This window comes from Marmota marmota, unplaced genomic scaffold (assembly GCF_001458135.2).
Source record: "Marmota marmota marmota unplaced genomic scaffold, marMar, whole genome shotgun sequence".
Lineage (NCBI taxonomy): Eukaryota > Metazoa > Chordata > Mammalia > Rodentia > Sciuridae > Marmota > Marmota marmota.
In genome coordinates, this window is record NW_026000026.1 from 78,015,533 (window position 1) to 78,034,615 (window position 19,083).

The 19,083-nt window shown below is 37.0% G+C and overlaps 1 protein-coding gene across 1 annotated transcript in view; it reads left to right on the plus strand.

Annotated features, from left to right (window-relative positions):
- The window catches only part of Stk32a (serine/threonine kinase 32A), a 122,318-nt gene that overhangs the window by 33,429 nt on the left and 69,806 nt on the right, over positions 1-19,083 (plus strand). Inside the window, exons 3-4 of the mRNA XM_015477577.2 lie at positions 195-250; positions 1,291-1,442. Coding sequence (XP_015333063.1) covers positions 195-250; positions 1,291-1,442 — 208 coding nt within the window. The remainder of the gene's footprint in view (positions 1-194; positions 251-1,290; positions 1,443-19,083) is intronic.

The following is a 19,083-nucleotide window of genomic DNA, read 5'->3' on the forward strand; positions in this document are numbered from 1 at the left end:
GGCACTGAGCACTGTGATTAATACATAAGTGCCCAGTAAGTCTTTATTGGATGAATAAATTGGCATTTAAGGTAATTGGCATGTGGGTTTAAACAGGGTATTTCAGCTTAGACCAATTTTTGTTTATTACTGATTAGCTACTAAAGAGCAATTGATAATCACTCATAATGTTCTTCTTTTTTGTTGTTTTGCAGTCAACTTTGACCACTTTGAAATTTTGCGAGCCATTGGGAAAGGCAGTTTTGGGAAGGTGAGAACCAAATTGATTAACCACCAGCAGAGCAACATAGCATAAGAAACAGAGGGTTTGAGAACATTCAGATTATTGAGTTATTGGGATCATTTGGAAAAGCAATTCAGAGAAGTTTTATAATTGATTTTTTATGAAATCATCACCATAATTTTAAAAAAGTATGTGAAATGCAGCTACATGACAACTATATCCTGTTTTTAGAATTGTCTCATTTAAGTCGAATCTGTTTACTTTCTCCAGAGTTCTCTACTCTTTGCTCTCTATTCTAATGGATATTAAGATTGTGGAATGATTTTCAAATTGTACCAGCTGTATCTCCAGTAGTAGTTATCTTGTCAGTGTGGAGTTAATTCTTTCCGGTAGAAAAGAAGCACCTGATATCAATTTTCTTTTTCCCAGATGTACCATGCTTTTATTTTCAAAAATCTACCATAAAAAATATACAGTCTAAATTTTGTAAGAACTTTCCAGATTCAAACCCCGATTATTAGTTTCTCAGTGGAGACATATTTTAAGAATAATTTTTCATATTTCAGATTAAATTTGCATTTCACTTTATCAGGTACTATATGGGCCTCTAAGGAAATTTCACAAACATGGACATCGTATTTGATGTTTCTAGTGCTTTGAGTCCTTTTCTTTACATCCCCTACGGGGGTAAACAGATACTGTTTGCACAGTACTGTTCAACTTGACAATGTAGCCATGCCCTTTGCAGCCTCTTAAAGCAGGAATAAGGATGTTGTTACTAGACAATTCCTGATATGGAGGCAGATTTAAATGCTGTCCAAATAATTCCAGAAGCAAAGCTAGGCCAACTTGTTTGAGAAAGCAGCGATTCAAGAATTGATCTGATGCATGGGGGAGAAAAGGAAATTTTTGCTCTGCAATCAGAGCTAAGTGGGGGACTTTAACATCAGAGAATTTGCAGGTGATGGGGCACCTCAGCCATGCTAAGGAACAGGTCCTGTTTTGTCCCTCATAGCCACATTCCATTGTGTCCTTAGTCACTTGCTCACTTGGGTTTGCATCCCTAGGTCTGCATTGTGCAGAAGAACGATACCAAGAAGATGTATGCTATGAAGTACATGAATAAACAAAAGTGTGTGGAGCGCAACGAAGTGAGGAACGTCTTCAAGGAGCTACAGATCATGCAGGGCCTGGAGCACCCTTTCCTGGTAAACTTGTGGTAAGTGATTTGACAGAGCCTGGGAAAAGAGACACTCCAATTTCATCCTTAAATACGATTACATAAACACATCTCATTGGCAGGTGTGTACTTGCAAAATGCTCATTTAGATCTTTTCTTTTTTTATTGATTTAAAAAAATGACATCAGAATGCATTATAATTCTTATTATACATATATACCACAATTTTTCATATCTCTGTATATAAAGTATGTTGACACCCAATTTGTGTCTTCATACATGTACTTTGGATAATGATGTCCATCACATTCTACTAGCCTTGCTAATCCCCTGCCCCCTCCTTTTCCCTCTCACCCCTCTTCCCTATCTAGAATTCATCTAATCCTTCGCCTCCCTACCCCACTATTAGACAGCCTCCTATATCAGATAAAACATTCAGCATTTGTTTTTGGGGGATTGGCTAACTTCGCTTAGCATTATCTTCTCCAACGCCATCCATTTATATATCTTCCTTAAGGGTTTTTGATCTCCTCGATTTCTTTGGCTCTAAAATAAAGACACTTTTTTTTTAAAGCATTGTAACTAAATGGACTGAAAAGTAATAGTTTGATGACTTCCACTCTAATGATAGTTTTTTGCATAAAGCTATCCCTGTGGGACAGAGACTGGGTGCAAAGTGTGGCCTCTTTGGTTAACATGAAATTGTTCTTTGAAACTTGTACAAAGCACTTTCTCATTAAAATAATAGGCAATTAAGCTGTTTTCTTTGTATCGTGCTTCATAAGCAGCCACAGATATACCTGTGACTTGGAAAGGCCTGGGTGCCATTTCTTGCCCAGTGGGTTTGAACAGAGCTAGAGCTAACTTATGCCATTACCATAATTCAAGGCTTAGAAAATGGCTGGAAGCTTGCAATATCTATTACCTCCTGCTCTTTTCTTGTGCTTAGAGGTCTTTATGTTTCTCCTTCATCTTACTCTACATTGTAATGCATCCATTATGTTAAGAGCCAGTTCTTAAAGCTAATTCAGTAAGACTGTTATTTAAATATGCATACCAAGCAGTTCTTACTTACCAGCAAAGGAGGGAAAAAGTCTTTATCTAGAGAATGCTAATGGAAAAATAATTGAGATTTCACTATGTGTTTAGGGACAACCTTCTGGAGGAATCAGTGCATAAAACCTGCCTCAATCCATCTTTAATTAACACAGTTTCACTTAATATACAATTTTCTCAAAGCCTCTGTGCCACAGTTGAAAAGAAGAAGGTTCTGTGTGACTTGGAAATAGATCTATTATAGTTCATGCACTACTCAGACTTGGTAAGAGTCTAATTTTGACTCAGCCTCAGTGTATTTAATCGACATTTTAGAATGGCCTATTCAAAATGCTGCCATGTAAAAAGTTAAAATGGATACAGCTCTGCCTTCTTTAGCATTTATCAGATTGCCTCCCCCTCCCCTTCACTCTAAGAATGACAAGGTGCTGTCATTTCGTAGCTTCCCTTTGTTCCAAGTCATATTTTCCTTCTTTAAAAGTTCAACCAACCAATTTTCTTTTCTAAGGCCAAGGACACTTTGTAAGAACTTTGCCTTTTTGTGTCTGTCCCTCGTTGCTATGTGGCCAAAATTGATATCATTCTATTCCCATGTTTCTAAAGCATGGGTGTATAAGACTTTAAGGTGGGCAAAGTTTAAAAATTCTGTTATTTGCCAACTTGATGTCATCCCAGAAGACATTCTGTTCTCCATGAATGCTGACCTGGTGACACCATGATATACACACTTACATGTGTATGTATATAGGTATACATACACACACATACATATGTACACATGTAACATGCACATACATATGTGTGGTATAAATCCATATACATACATATATGTGTGTATATGTGTGTGTGAGTGTGCACATGTATATTCTTTTCTTGTTCTTCTCACACCACATCTCACAAAAAGAACAATATTGGGCATCTCAACATTGGTAGAGGAAGAGAAGAGGACCTCATTTCTACCCCACAAACACATCTCATGTTTTTAGAATTGGCAACCAAGAATGGGTCATTCTGAAAAGTATAGCAGAAAACTCTTTTGCCTTTCAAGCTTTGATAAAAAAATCTTCTGCCCCCACTAAGTACAGTATAGTGGTTTTAAGTGAATCTTTCCACAATTATGGAGCATCTTGCAATGCTTATAAAAGTGTTATTATGAGTAATTTGTCATTTTAGATCACATGGTTAGAAGATAACATGTATAACTAGGGTTGTTTTCATGACTGTGATAAGATGTTCTGCTCAGGACCCAACATATAGTATCTTACAAATGTGAGTTTTATAGTTCCCTGCTCCATGGATACAAAGGTCATCCAAAAAACAAATTTGAAGGATGCTTATTCCCAAAGCATCATGGAAAGTTAGGGGGGAGGCAAGTGTCTTTAATTCATTCTCTTCTAGGGCTATGTTATTTGTTTTGTTTTGTTTTGTTTTTTTACTCTCATTTTGCAAATCAAACTGAAAACATCAAATTGCATATTATAGGCAATTTAATCAAGACTTGTATTCTGGTTTTAACCGTTAGATTTATCTTTACATCCCAAGAGACTTAGGAGCTGATTTTTCCTAAGAAGTCTTGAATTGTTTATAAAACAACAGCAATATGGTTTTAACTCCTGCTTACCTGTGTTCTCTATTTTACTGCTGTGGCTTATAGACTTTTCCATATTGTTTTGGATAATCTTCTCATCCATGCTCAAAATGACCCTAACCTCTGGACAGGTGTTTAGAAAAATACAGTTTCAGACTGAGAGAAAACCCAAATTATTTTTTAAACAAGCTTTATACTAATGTTTAGTCTGTGCATATGTAGGCATAAATATATACATATACATATATATATATATATATATATATATATATATATATATAGTATTTGCAAACTTTTCTGCAATTGCAGGCAATTAGAAAAACAATCCAATAGAAAAATGAAAATTCTCCAGTAGTCCTACCACCATCCTTCAAAGTGGCAGCATCTTCGTCACATGAGTGTGTGCTTCCAGAGAAATATGTGCTTTTAGTTTTCTGGTTTTGTTCATGCCTTAGCCTCATCCATTTCTTCTTTCATGTATATATATACTGAACATTGAAACCAGTTATAAGAAAGCTGCCCTATAAAATAAAGGATGCACAGTTATATTTGAATTTCCAATAAATGACCAATAAATTTTAGCCTATGTCCCAAGTATCACACAAGATATATTTTCCTGAATTATCTAAATTTCCAATTCAAGTGGGTATCTTGTACTTGTTTGTTAAGTCTGGTCACTAATATAGCAGAGTCCCACACTGTGGGGATTCAGTGGTGAGCAGGAGTGGACAGAGTCCTGACCGGCCCGATAGTGCTATTAACTGGGAGAGAACTATTAATCAAGTGGCATCTGAATATGTAAACTGTGACAAGGGCACAGAGATTACGTACAGTGCACTGTGTGTGTGGTGTTGTGCTTCAGGGAAAGAGTTCAATGTGTGGTATTAAAGGAGAAAGAACACTCAGAATTAAAATTCTGTCTTACCCGCCTCCATGGACCTGGCCCTAAGAAGGACAGTCCTCAAAAGGAGGCCAGGTTATCAAGTGAAGGCTGCCAGACAGGGCTGGCATCTAAAGAAAGGAAATAAAATCTTCCTGCAGGTTCCTCCCTGAGGGCTGTTCACAGAGCCCTGGCAACCCGCATCCCGAAGACAAACAAGCCATCTCCAGCACCTGCTCCCTGGGTGGCTTTTGTTAATTGAGAGTAAGTCTGCAGCTGTACAGGGCGCCTGGGGCCTCTCTTGCCCCTTGTCCTGGTGAACAAAAGGGGCCCTGAGTGGTTTCAGTAAATAAGACAAGATTCTCTGTTTTAAGTGGAAAGAACACCTGTACTGGGAGAGCTGTAGGGGGCCTGTTCAGATGGCTGAACACAGCCCGGATACAAGTCCCCTGGAAGCAGCCTTTATTGCCTGCATTCAGTGCTGGAGTCACTTCATGGAGTCATTGACTGTGGGCTTCAGGGCCACAGTGTCACTAATGTCACTAATAACTTCCCTATAGATGGTGCCTGTTACTTGGGGTTTTACACACATTGTAACCTCTGTTCATCCTAACAAACTTAGTTGGTGGGGATACTTGTCCCAGTCTATACCTGAAGAAACAAAATCTCAGAGAGGCCAAGAGCTTTTCCCACAGTGACACGGACAGAAACTGACAGAGCCAGTACTCATACCCAAGAATCCCTACTTCAAAGTCCCTGTTCTTCCCCCATACCAGCCCCTATAGCAGTCCTGTGAAACTTAAGAAGCAGAATTTATTTTGTTTGTTGTCTTTCATGTGCCGCAAGAATATAAACTCCATGAGGCAGATGTGTTTGTCTTTTTTCCTGCCTCATCCTGACTCTTACCCTGCACACAGTAAGGGCTCAAGAAATATCTGTTGAATGAGTGAATGAATAAAGTCAGTGGTGGCACCAGGCCTGATCTGGTTCCTGATCTGTTGCTCTTCTCCCCATTACATCAGTGCTACCCTTCACACACTCAGAAACATACCCACATATAATCATTGCCCACTTCGGTTTCTTTGCCAGCACTGGGGGCAGAGGGCTTGGGTTTTAATCCCTTCTCCATCAGGCCAGTCGCGCTAGGGATTCTTCTTGGTTTTCTCCATAAGAGGGAGGAGTAATGGCAATACTTGTGTTAGAGGACATGACTATGAGTGATAAAGTGATATGTGTATAAAGTACCTCACAAAGTAGGTGCTTAATAAGCTACTCCCAGAAATGGAATGTTCCCTTGGCCCCCATCACCAGAATATGTTTATTTTCATGATTCTGTGGACTGGTCAGGAAGTTCTAGTCTGAGCCAATTTAATTGAAGCTATATGCAATATCAAGTCAGCCATCTAAAGTCATCTACCAGGGACTTGCTGCTTCTTTCTCTTCTGCTAATAGCCCTGTATTCATGCCTGGTGGAAGGGTTCCCAGCAGTGAAGGAAACAGACTTCATGAGTAAGTGCTTTTTCAGCCTCTGTCTGAATCATATTTTCTAATATCCCATTGGCCAAAGCCAATCATGAGGTCAGGCTCAGATTCAAAGAGTGGAAAAATAGGCTCCACCTCTGGTGGGAGACTTGGCAAAGTCAGTATTGCCAAGGCCAGGCTGAGGACTCCTTGTGGCTAGTTTTACAAATAATCCACCACAATACATTAAACATTTTTAAAAAATGGCAAAATGATCGAGTAACAAAAAACAAAAACAAAATCCCAGAAAACTACTGAGGGAATTGAGAGCTCCCTGAGGTTATTGATTTCTTATGGCTATTTGAAAGGCTTCAAGGCAGAATTTGTCTTTGGTATGACCCTGATAAATTTGGATGGAGAAGAATGGAGAGAAGTCCCTGAAAAAACCTTGGCAGAGAAGTAGTGTCAATCCTGTGATCCATGCATAGTAATTGTGCCAAACACAGTTGAGGACTGACTGACTGACTAATGAACAGGAAGTTAGCTAAGTCTTTATAATACAGGCACTGACTTATCATTTTCTTATCCACTTTGGAAGAGTTTGCTTTTTTGAAAACAACATAAGGACTCATTCAACATTTGAGCTAAAGCCAGAGGTGGTAGCACACACCTGTAATTTCAGTGGCTCAGGAGGCCGAGGCCAGAGGATTGAGAGTTCAGAGCCAGCCTTAGCAAAGGCAAAGTGCTAAGCACCTCAGTGAGACCCTGTCTCTAAATAAAATACAAAATAGGGCTGGGATGTGGCTCAGTGGTAGAGTGTCCCTGAGTTCAATCCCTAGTACCCACAGAATGAAACAAAACAAACAAACAAAAAAATAAAACACCCCAGCTGGATATGTAGCTTAGCAGTTGTGTGCCCTTGGGCTCAATCTCTGGTACCAGGAACAAAAAGAAAAAGAAATTTGAGCAAAAAAGAAATTCACTGTAAAGATGTGGGATGGTTTACAGCTGAAGCAAAGCTGAAGAAGCTGGGCTTAGGAAGGTTAGGGACAAAGATTGTTCTGGGAATCAGGGTAGCAGGGACTAATAGAAAAGCTCTTGAGGCTGTCTGGGTCAAGATGAGTCAGCTCCAACCAATTTTCTAACGTTGTGTCACCTACTCAAGATTCAAAGTGCTGGGAGAGAATCCAGTTGGCCTTGCTTTGAAAATATGCCTGCCCCCTGGCTAAAAGAAACAGGAAAATAAATAATGATTCCTGGATTGTTGGCTGAGCAATTAGGATCCTTGTGTCTTTCACTGGGATGGAGAGATCTGAGTAGGAACAGATTCCTCATGAAAAACAGGAAATTTCTTTTAGCCTTGTTATCTTTGAGCTGCCTCTTGGTGATCCAAATAGAGCTGTTGAATAGGAGGTGAATCTGGAGGTCAGGAGAGAAGTTCAGACTAAGGAGAAGTCCAACAACCCACATGCAAATCCTTGGCCTGTTATTGCTGTTTAAACATGGACTGGAAGGGAGGACCTTTGGAGGGATGAGGTGGAAGCCGCAGATTAAGGACTAGACCCAGAACACTCTAATAGTTCTCATGAAGAAGAAGATTCAGGGAACCAGATGAGAACAGCCCAGAGGTACCGTGGTACACATGTGTTATTAATCAAGTCACCAGACAGGGATGGGTTACTTGACTCTTTTCCATTCATTTACTTATATTCCCTGGCATATTTACCACACTGTTAATTACTATAACTTTATATCAAATATGCAGTAATAATAAATTTTTTTATTATGTTGGCTGTAGGTAGCATTTTTGCAATTTCATAATTAGCTTTTCAGTTTGTATTTGAAAACTGTAAGCATTTGTAATGGGTAACATTGAATCTATAGCTTAATTCTATAGATTAACTCAGGGAGAATTAACATTTTAAAAAATATTTGATCTTTCAATTCATACATTATTTATTTTTCCTGGTTTATTTAGGTATCCTTTAATTTTCTAATTTGTTTTTAATGTAGTTTTGAGCATAGAGATCTAACATATCTATCTTTAGATTTATTCCTAGGCATTTGATGTTTTTGATAATATTGCAAGTAGTATAATTTTTCAAAAATTTATTTCCTAGTAGTTTGTTGCTTGTATCTGAAATACAATTTATTATTAACCTTGTGTTCAGTGACCTTGCTAAATTGCTTATTAATTCCTGTAGATTTTCAATGTTTACAAACATATCATTTACTAAAAATAACAGCTTTATTTCTTGCTTTTCAATCTTCTTACCTTTTATTTCTATGCCTTTGGCATGTGCATTGATAACACTGTTGAGTGAATAAATGATAATAGACATCCTTGACTTTTCCTCAGTTCACAGGGAAGCTTTTATAATATTTCTAAATTTCATCTGATGTTTGGTGTAGGCTATTTGTAGATATTCTCTATTGCGATAAGGGAGTTTCCTCCCTTGCTGGAAGTTTTAAACATGAATGTGAACTACATTTTATCAAATAACTTTTCTTTTTTATTGAGATCGTTTCTATTACATGGTGAAGAAAGTTTGATTTGCAGATCATAAATCAACCATGATTCCCCCAAATAAATTCTAGTTAGTCATGTTCCATTCTTTTCTTATATGTATCACTGCAGACTATAATATACATTTTTAAATATTTAATTTTATACATTTACTTATATTATGTATTATTCATAGTATTTATTATTTGCAAATAGTATTTATTGTTTACAAATTTATAGATTTACAAATAAAAATATTATTTACAAACGTTTATGTATATTTTAAGACGTCCATAAACAGGTTTGAATGCTAAAGGGCATGAGCCAATTAAGGGAGGAAATGGTAAATAGGACAGAAAGGGGACAATTACCAGGTGAGATCCTGTAGGTGACGAGGTGCAGGTGACTCAGGGTACAGGTGAATGGCTGGCCTTGGGCTGAAGTAAGGACATTTCTTTCACTGCACTAGGAGAGGAAAGAGAGGATATAAGTGTACCTGCATGTGGGCAGGTGGGTTTGTTGATGGGCTGATGAAGAAGTTCTCATGCCCTTGCCTCTGTTTCCCTTTGATGTCATCTGCAAGATGGGCAGAGTTTAGGAAATTTTGAGGAGATGTTCCAAAGTAGAAGAAAGTGTGAACTTAATGGAGACTTAGAATGGGATTTTCTAAGTATCCATTTTTGACTTCTGGTTATAAATCTAAAGTGAATGCGATCAGCACAGGTCTGTTTTTTGCTTTAGGCTGCACCTAGTCGGCACTAATGTGTTCTATTGCTGTTTTTAAGCACATTGGTGGGTTTAAACGGGATTGCAGTTTAATTGGGTGAGGTACTGTTGTGAGAGGGCAAAATTGTGACGTATGCAGTTGAGGGGGAGAAATAAATAATGTCCACATGCTTCTGCCCTTTTCAATGCTTTATCCACTCAAATTACTCAATACAATTTCTCACTATAGGTTCTTAATCAAGAAAACAATAATCCTTAATGCTAGGCACTGCAATAGACATAATCAATTCTCAGTAAACAATTCTAGATTAATTCTAAGCACTGCAAACACACTTAATCATGACAGGCTCGTGACAGACATTCCCTCTGCATGCTAAGCTCAAGTGTCAGATCAAAAGTCTTAGCCTTAGGCTCCAAGTTCAGCAGATGCACACTCACTCAGACCACTGTGATCAGGTCCAGGACCCAGGCAGGCTTCCTGCTTTGGAGTGGATGACCGCTTGAGGAGAGGGTCCTGTGGGGAAGTTACTGCTCTCACCAGGGTCCAGACGAGGTGGTGGTAGAGTTTGAGGGCAGTGAGGATCATTCAGAGGATCAGGAAAACAATGACAAGTGATGGGCCAGGTCCTCATCAGGCCCTCCAGCTCTAGTGCATCCTTGTTTTCACTGGATGAATCCCTATTCATTGGCTTTATTATTTATACTAAATTTGGGGGCTTTTGACCCCTCTTTCAATCCTTATCAGCTATCACCGGATTTCTCCATGACATCATTTACCCTGGGGTCAGAAACATTTGGTCAGGTGGTCTCCACCCTGATCTTCTCGCCTTTCCCTCTTATCAGGCCAGGACAGCCTGCCAGAGGCTTCACTCTGTTTATCAGGGTGAGGGGAAGTGACTTGTCTGAGGGCCATACTGGAGGGCTCCCTTAGGTGTGCCTACTGAGATTGCAGATTTCAAATTGGAGTTTTTTAAAATGGAGTTGCTTAGGCTCAGGCCTAAGGCAGTCCTTACAGCTATCCTCACTATGACCCAGTTTGGTGAATTGTAAAGTACAATCATGGGATATATATTCAAGAAGAAGATTCTTGGGGGAAATTTCACGAAGACATACATATGTGAAGTCACTCATTTTGAGATAGCTAACACTTTTGAGGGTTTATTATTTTTGAGGTGCCACACTAAACTATTACATACATAATCTCATATATCTTCAAATACATTCCTTTAAGGTAAGAATTAATATTTATTCCTCTATAAAAATGAGTAAGATGATGGATGACTCATTCCATTCCTTGCTAGAGCCACAAAACCAGACAGTCATGGCAAATTTGTATTTCCACTCCCCAGATTCTCTGAGACCCTCAGTATTAACTTTGATTTCATTTTAATCTTACTTACATAGGTATCATTACTTTTACAACTTTAAAACCATACATTTAAAAAATTAAATATGACTGCAAATCAATTAAAAAAATTTTAAATAGTGATTTAACTTGATAAATGATATATTTGAGTGTAACAAAAATCACTACTTGTCCTTTAATATAATCTAGTCTGAGAAAAAAGTTATGTTCAATTTCTGCTTCCCTGAAAGAGTTTCAATGGCCAGGTATCAGAAATAGGGATGATAGTAGAGGCCCTGAGATAAGGGCAGAGTCATGAAAGATCAAGGCATTTCTGAAGACCCAGTTGGCCTGGTTTGGCTGGAATCACTACTCAGTGAAGGGAGGCTAATTGCACTAACATGGAGGCACTGGAGGAGCATGAAGGGCAGAGTAAGAATCACTGTTTGGTAAATGCTGGGAAGTCTTCCCATGCCCTGGAATTCTCAGAGTTGTGTGCCTTAGTCAGTAAAGAAATTAATTGTCTTCTTGGCTGGAGAGGCAGAGGGGTGGACAATCCAGGGTGCCCAATGAATGTTCTGTGTCCACTCTAGAGAAAAGCTAACCAACAAATGTGACTCAGCACAGGTCGTCCCAGCCAGGGTGCCCAGCCATCTCTGAATCACAAGTGACCATTTCCAGTCCTATCAAGGACCCCACCTCACCAACTTGGATTGGTCTCTCTGTACTTATCCTATTATTGTCAAGGAGCACAAAAACTATTAACTTCTAACACTTAATTTTTCTTTTCTGGACCCCTGATAAGCTCATGGGTAAGTCTGATTTAATTGTTCCTCATTATGCTCTGAGTACGTGTCTTGGCTTTTCCTTTTATACGGGGAGCAAGACAATGTTATTCCCCTTTGGCTGTTTACTGTCTATCTTATTCTCTGAGGTAACTGTCTCAAGAGATTTCACAGAAAATAATGAGAGCCAAATTTCCCCCTAGAAAGTCTTTACAAAATAACGTCTCCAGAGTCAGAACACATGAGCTGACAGGTCAAAACAAATATTATTCAAAGCTGTGTCCAGAGAAAGGTCAGTCTTCAGAAAAATCAACGGTGACATCAGAACATCAGAAAAGTAATCTGCGAACCTGTCCTGTGACTTTAAAATGTCACACCATCTTTTCCCTTGTGTGAACTTTAGATTTTGGTACATTTTGCTTGAGGCTATAGTTTATGGCTTGAATCCCACAAGTATATATAATACTTTCTGTGAGGTTTTCTTGATCCCTACAATAAAATTTAGGTCCTCCTGTTAGTGTCTATCATACCACTCTATACTTTTCTTTCATAGCTCTTACCACATTTCACAGCTACATATTTCTTGTGTAAATACTCATTTATCTTTTATAGATGGCTGGCGTCAAGAAGAGGAAAACCATGACCTTGGTTTACTCCTTTATTCTCAGTACCTTGCATAAGGACAGAGATAATACATACTTGTAAACTGGCCATTGAATAAACAAGTGCCCATTATATACCAAGCTATAAGTCTAGGGTTCCTGATGGATACAGAGATAAGCAAGGTACAGAATCCTCCAATTACTCAGATAAGTGAAGAATTCTGGTAAAAGAATATATATGAATGATGCAAATACAGTATAAATGCAGTGCAGCCATATACTGTGAGGATCCTGAAATGTTGTATCTTAGGGAAATTTCTTGGGTGCTGTGGAAGTGCAGAGCAGGAAGACATTGAGGCTGACATCTCGTTTATGTTTGGCAAGGACAGACCAGGAAAGACTAAGAAGAGAGCAGATAAACTCAGATCAAGAGTCTTGTGTCTCTGAGATGATGCCAAAGTTTCTCCTTGCTAAAAGGAAGTTTCAGCGGACATTTATTATAATTGTTCCCTGGTAGTTCTCTCAGTTTCATTCTATCCACTGCTCCCCCCACCAAATCTACCTAAACTCTAAATTATCCATGTGTGTACATTTTAGCTTCTGGGTGTTTAATCTTAAGAAGCACCCTAGATACACAGGAGTGAGGTTGTTGACCTGTGTTTTGAAGAAGGTATTTAGGGTGCATTTTATCCTTAGAGAACTTTGTAACACTACTTATGAGACAGAGAAGTAAGTACTCCTGAAGTTCCAAAGCTTCTTAGTGTACTGAAGTTATAAACCTCTGGAAATTTGACATATCCCAGAGAGGGAATGTGGCAACATTACCACTGTCATATATTGATGGGAATGAATTCAAAATGATATGCACACTGTGGAGATAAATTGACAATATCTGTCAAGAAGAATTATACCTACCTTTGCTTTCTGTTTTAACAAATTTTTGTCTTAGCAAACTCATTTCTAGGAATGTACAACAAAGACTGGCCAGAATACAAAAGCCATATTATGAGGTTTTCATAATTATTTGTAATAGCAAAAGCCTGGAAACAAACTGAATTTTCATTAATAAAGGACAGTTTGAGTAAACACATGATATACTTACACTCTGGCACCACAGAGATGGGAAAATGAATAACAGATATCTCTATATACTATTATGTCTGCTCTCCAGAACATACTGTTAACTGAACAAGCAATGTGACTTCAAATATACCTATAGATTCTGCACAATCTCTATCCAAATTTTAGCTGGCTTCCTTGCAGAAATTCACAAACTGATCTTAAGATTCACATAGAAATTCAAGGGATCCAAAATTTAAGAAGTTCATGGGATAGTTAAACAATATTGAAAAGACATGCCAGAGTTGGAGGACTCACACTTGCCAATTTCAAAACTTACTATATACTCACAGTAATCAAGACAGTATTTATGTGATACTGACATAAAAATAGACCAGAAACAGAATTGAGAGTCTAAAACCTTCACAACTATAGTCAACTCACTTTTAACCAAACTATCAAAGTATCAAGGAAATTCAATGGGGGTGGGGGGATAGTATTTTCAGCAAATGGTGGTGGGACATCTGGTTGGTCAAATGCAAAAAAATGAAGAAGAAAAAGAAAAAGAAATTGGGCCCCTACCTCACAACATAAAAAATTAATGAAAAATAAATAATACACATAAATGTAAGAGCTAAATGTATAAAACTTTTAGGAAAAAAAAAATAGAAGTGTTTTTTTAAGACCATGCATTAGACCCTTTTTTCTTATGTTCTTAGGTATAAAATAAAAGGGACAAGTGCTTAAAAAAGATGAACTGTACACCATCAAAATTAAAAACTTTTGCACTTCAAAACCATTATCAAGAAATGAAAAGACACCACAGAGAATGAGAGAAAATATTTGCAAATCATACATCTGAAAGGAATATTTGCATCTAGAATGTACAAAACTCTTCTATAACCCAATAATATAAAGAGAAGTAACCCAGCTTTAAAATCAATGAAGAATCAGAATAGAGATTTATCAAAAAAAATAACTTCCCAAAAGACATGTGGAAAAGATATTCAACATTACTAAACATTAGAGAAATGCAAATCCAAGACCCAGTGAGATTCATGCTCTTTAGCATGACTACTATTTTAGAAATGGAAACTTACAAGTGTTGGAAAATATGTGGAGAAATTGGAATCCTTGTTCATTGCTGATGGGAATAAACAATGATGCATCCATTGCAGAAAACAGTTTGACAATTCCTCAAAAAATTAAACATGGTGATGCATGCCTGTAATCCCAGCATCTTGGGAGGCTGAGATAAGAGGATTGCAAGTTCAAAGCCAGCTTCAGCAAGAGTGAGGCACTGAGCAACTCAGGGAGACCCTGTCTCTAAATAAAATACAAATTAGGACTGGGGGTGTAGCTTAGTGGTTGAGTGACCCTCAGTTCAATCCCTGGTACAAAAAAAAAGTTAAATATGGAGTTACCATACCAACAATTCTAGGCATATACCCAAAATACACCCAAAATAATTGAAAGCAAAGACTGGTACAGATTCTTACACACCAATGTTATTAGCAGCATTTCACAATAGTCAAAGGGAGGGAACAACCCAAATATCCATCGGCAGATTAATATATAAACAATATATAGTATATACATACAATGGAATATTATTCAGCCTTTAAAAGGAATGAAATTCTCATGTATGCTATCACATGCATATACTTGGAAAACAGTCTGCTAAGTGAAATAAGCCCAACACAAAAGGACAAAATGCTTTGCGTTCACCTCCATGAGTTCATTTGTATTTTTATAAAGTCTCAATTGCTTTTGGAGGATTCCAGGAAACCAACAAATCATTTTGAAAGGTGGTAAGTAAAGGAAAGATTTAAGCATTTATTTTACTATTCATTTATAAGCCTCAGAGTAACCACATAATTGATGAAATCAAGATTCTCTTTATAAAAGTACTCCAGATAAAATATGAAGGAGAAATGATAGAAATTAAATTTCACCACTCTAAGGAAATTTTGGCATTAGGCAATAACGATTAATGTCTGATACTACCACAAAACAGACATCATTGTTTACCTCCTGATAAAAGTGCCCAATATCATCTGTAGTCTTGCCAAAAAATAAATCCAACTTGAATCTGATCTAGCCACAATTTTCATAGAGTATAGAGAGTTTTAGATTATGTAGCAAGTCATGACATGAATGCAATTTGCAAAAATACCAAGTGTTGGAAATACTATAGCAAAAATGATTTGGTTTATTCAACAAAAATTAGCTAGGAGTAAAAGAAATTTGGTCTGGGAATCTATAGGAAAAAAAAAGATTTAAAAATCATCTTGTTTGAATTTATCTATAGGACGCAAACATTTTATAAAAGCTTTTTTTTGATGAAACATTTGTACAATAATCAGAGAAATGTGAATATTAACTGTGAAAACCACTAGCCTAGATAATTTATACAATTTAGAAGCTCATTTATCTTTGTTAGTTCCTTTCCTGATGAGGCAACAACATATATTGTATATGAGTAGAAGGAATATTTTTCTTATATTTGTTTGATTTTTAAAATATAAATAAAAGAGAGTTATAATCCAATCATCTAGATAACTGGATTTTTGCAGAAAAGTTTCATGCACATTGCAGCATATTTATGAAATATATCTATTTTTATTTTGTATTTGTGCATGTATTGTTTTTAAAAATATCTTTTTTAATATGCACTGAGCATCTTCATATATTACCACATACTATAGTATAAATATTGTTTTCTTCCCTTTGCCTTCATAATTTAATATCTTGGAAATATTTTAAGATCAGAATATAGATCTGCCTCTTTTAAGGAATTGCTGTATAATCTGTAGCATGAATTTATTTGCATGCTCCCCTACTGATGGGTGTATAATTTTTAAAAAATATTTATGTGATGTAATAAAAAGTGTCTTTACAAGTACATCCTGGCATACTTTTCAAGTATATTTATAGTGAAAATTTCTCGCAATGAAATTACAGAGTTCGAAGTCTTTTTTTTTTTTCTTCTCATTTTTGATGGTGCTGGTTGGTAGTCAAACCTAGGGCTTTATATTGTGCATGGTAGGTAAGTTTTCTGCCACTGAGCTACACTTCCAGGCTGTCGTGTGCTTCTATTTATTTATTTATCTACTTATTTATTTATTTATTTATTCATATATGTCAGCGGAATGCATTACAATTTTAATTACACATATAGAGCACAATTTTTCATATCTCTGGTTGTATACATGGTGTATTAACTCCAATTCATGTCTTCATACATGTGCTTTGTATAATAATGATCATCACATTCCACCATCATTAATAACTCTATGCCCCCTCCCTTCTCCTCCAACCCTTCTGCCCTATCTAGAGTTCGCCTATTCCTCCCATGCTCCCTCTCCCTATCCTACTATGAATCAGCCTCCTTTTTCTTGGAAAATTGGGAATGGAACCAGCATTTGACCCAGATGTCCCTCTCCTCGGTCTATACCCAAAGGACTTAAAAACAGCATTCTACAGGGACACAACCACATCAATGTTATAGCAGCACAATTCACAATAGCTAAACTGTGGAGCCAACCTAGATGCCCTTCAATAGATGAATGAATACACAATGGAATATTACTCAGCAATAAAAGAGAATAAAATCATGGCATTTGCAGGTAAATGGATGGAGTTAGAGAAGACAATGCCAAGTGGAGTTAGCCAATCCCCCCCCCCAAAAAAAACAACTGCCAATATGTGCTTTTTAAGGAGATAGTTCCAAATTGTCCTGAAGGAAGTGTCAGCAAATGACCCTCTATCCAGGGCATACATGAGTGCCTGCCCATTTTCCCACATTTTCCCAACAGAGACCCTCACCAAGCCTTGATGGAGACGTTCCTGCTTGCATACATTAATGGGTAGAAGTCATGAAACACTTGCTTAGAGTGTAAATTGCCTCCCTCCAAAGTCATAGCAGAGAGAATTTGGGTTGTTATCTCAACTTTGTTCTCATGTTGTCCAAGACATTAACCTTTCTTGTACCTCACAGTATTGCCATACTGTGGTACTTCACTTAAAAAAAATAATGAGTATAGTTTGTATAGACTGTTGAAATCTGACTTCTGCAAATAGGTTTTCTGTGTTATGGTGAATTTGATGAAATAATATTTTTAAATGAATTTCACATTAAATATACCTTGGGAAATTATTACAGAACCACAAAGAAAGAAGTATAAAGAGCCCACACTCTAAAGAAAAGTTTTAAGATTTTAACTTTGTGCTTAACTAATAGGTCTGTGCACCCTAACTTCTTCCTTGCCTCGTCCTCAGAGATCTCTCCTTGGGAGGGATAATGCTTCTCTTAAGATGTGAAAAGCCTGCTGTGAGCACTCTCTGATCAAAGTCTGAAAAATGCAATTTCACTGTTCTATAGTTTTAGTAGCTAGGACAAAGTTGGTTCTTAAAATCAGACTAAAAATCAGAAATGTTCCATCATGAGAATGAGACTACTCAGAAGGCATATAAATTAAATTTTGAGAATTGAATTAAAGGACATTTAAGTAATTATCTTATTTGCTGGAGAGATTTATTATGAGCTTTGGATGCTGTTTATCACTGAACTTCATTGACTATTGTATGCTCAGCCTGTGTGTTAAGTGCAGGGTTTTTGACACAGTACTGGCTCCACAATTTCCTAACATGTAATTCTTGAACAACATTTTAGCCTCTCTACACTATGATTCCTTTTTTTTTTTTTAATGTGTAATGTCTTATAAAAAATGTAACGACTTCATTGAGGCATCTTTTACATATCATAAAATTAACCCATTCAGAGTATACAATGCAAAGAGCTTTAGTAATTTTGTTCAGTGATGCAATCACAATCACAAATCAGCTATAGAGCCTTTTCATTTTCCCACTAAGATCTCTCATCCCCATTCACAGTTAATTTCTACTGCTACCTTGAACCTTAGACAACCACTTATCTATTTTCAGTCTCCATAAAATTTGCCTTTTCTGGTAATTTCATGGAAATGGAACTATAATTTTGTAGTCTTGTGTCTGGCTTGCTCACTTAGTATGATGTATGTAGGGTTTGTGCATGCTGTGATATGTATTCATAGAGTTCCTTCATGTCTAATGCTGAATAGTAGTACTTCATTGTAAAGATATACCATATTTTGTCTTTACACTCATCAGCCAATGAAACATTTAGTTTCTCTCTAATTTTTGGCAATTATTAGAAGGATGTAATGAGCATTTGTGTGCAATTTTTAGAACAGATGTATGTTTTCATCTTTTGGGGGTAGACACCTAGAGGTAGAATGGATAAGCAATATGATAGTTTTATGTTTAACTTTGGACAAACTGACAGACTATTTTCCAAAGTGACTGCAGCACTCACATTCCACCAGCAATGATAAGGGTTCCCTGTTCTCTATGTACTAGCCAACACTTATTATTGTCTGTCCTATTTAGTATAGCCAATCAGGTGGGTGTAAAATTGTGGTTAGTTTGCATTTCTCTTGTGACTAGTGTTGTTCAGAATCTTTTCATGCATAAATAGTTTTAAGTAAAATGTGTTTCCCATGTTTTAGATTGGGTTATTTGTAATATTACTAAGTTGTAGTTCTTTGAAACTTCTGAATATAATCCTTTATTATTTAGTATTTTGCAAATATTTTCCCCACTCAGTTCCTTTCATTTTCATTTCTTTAATG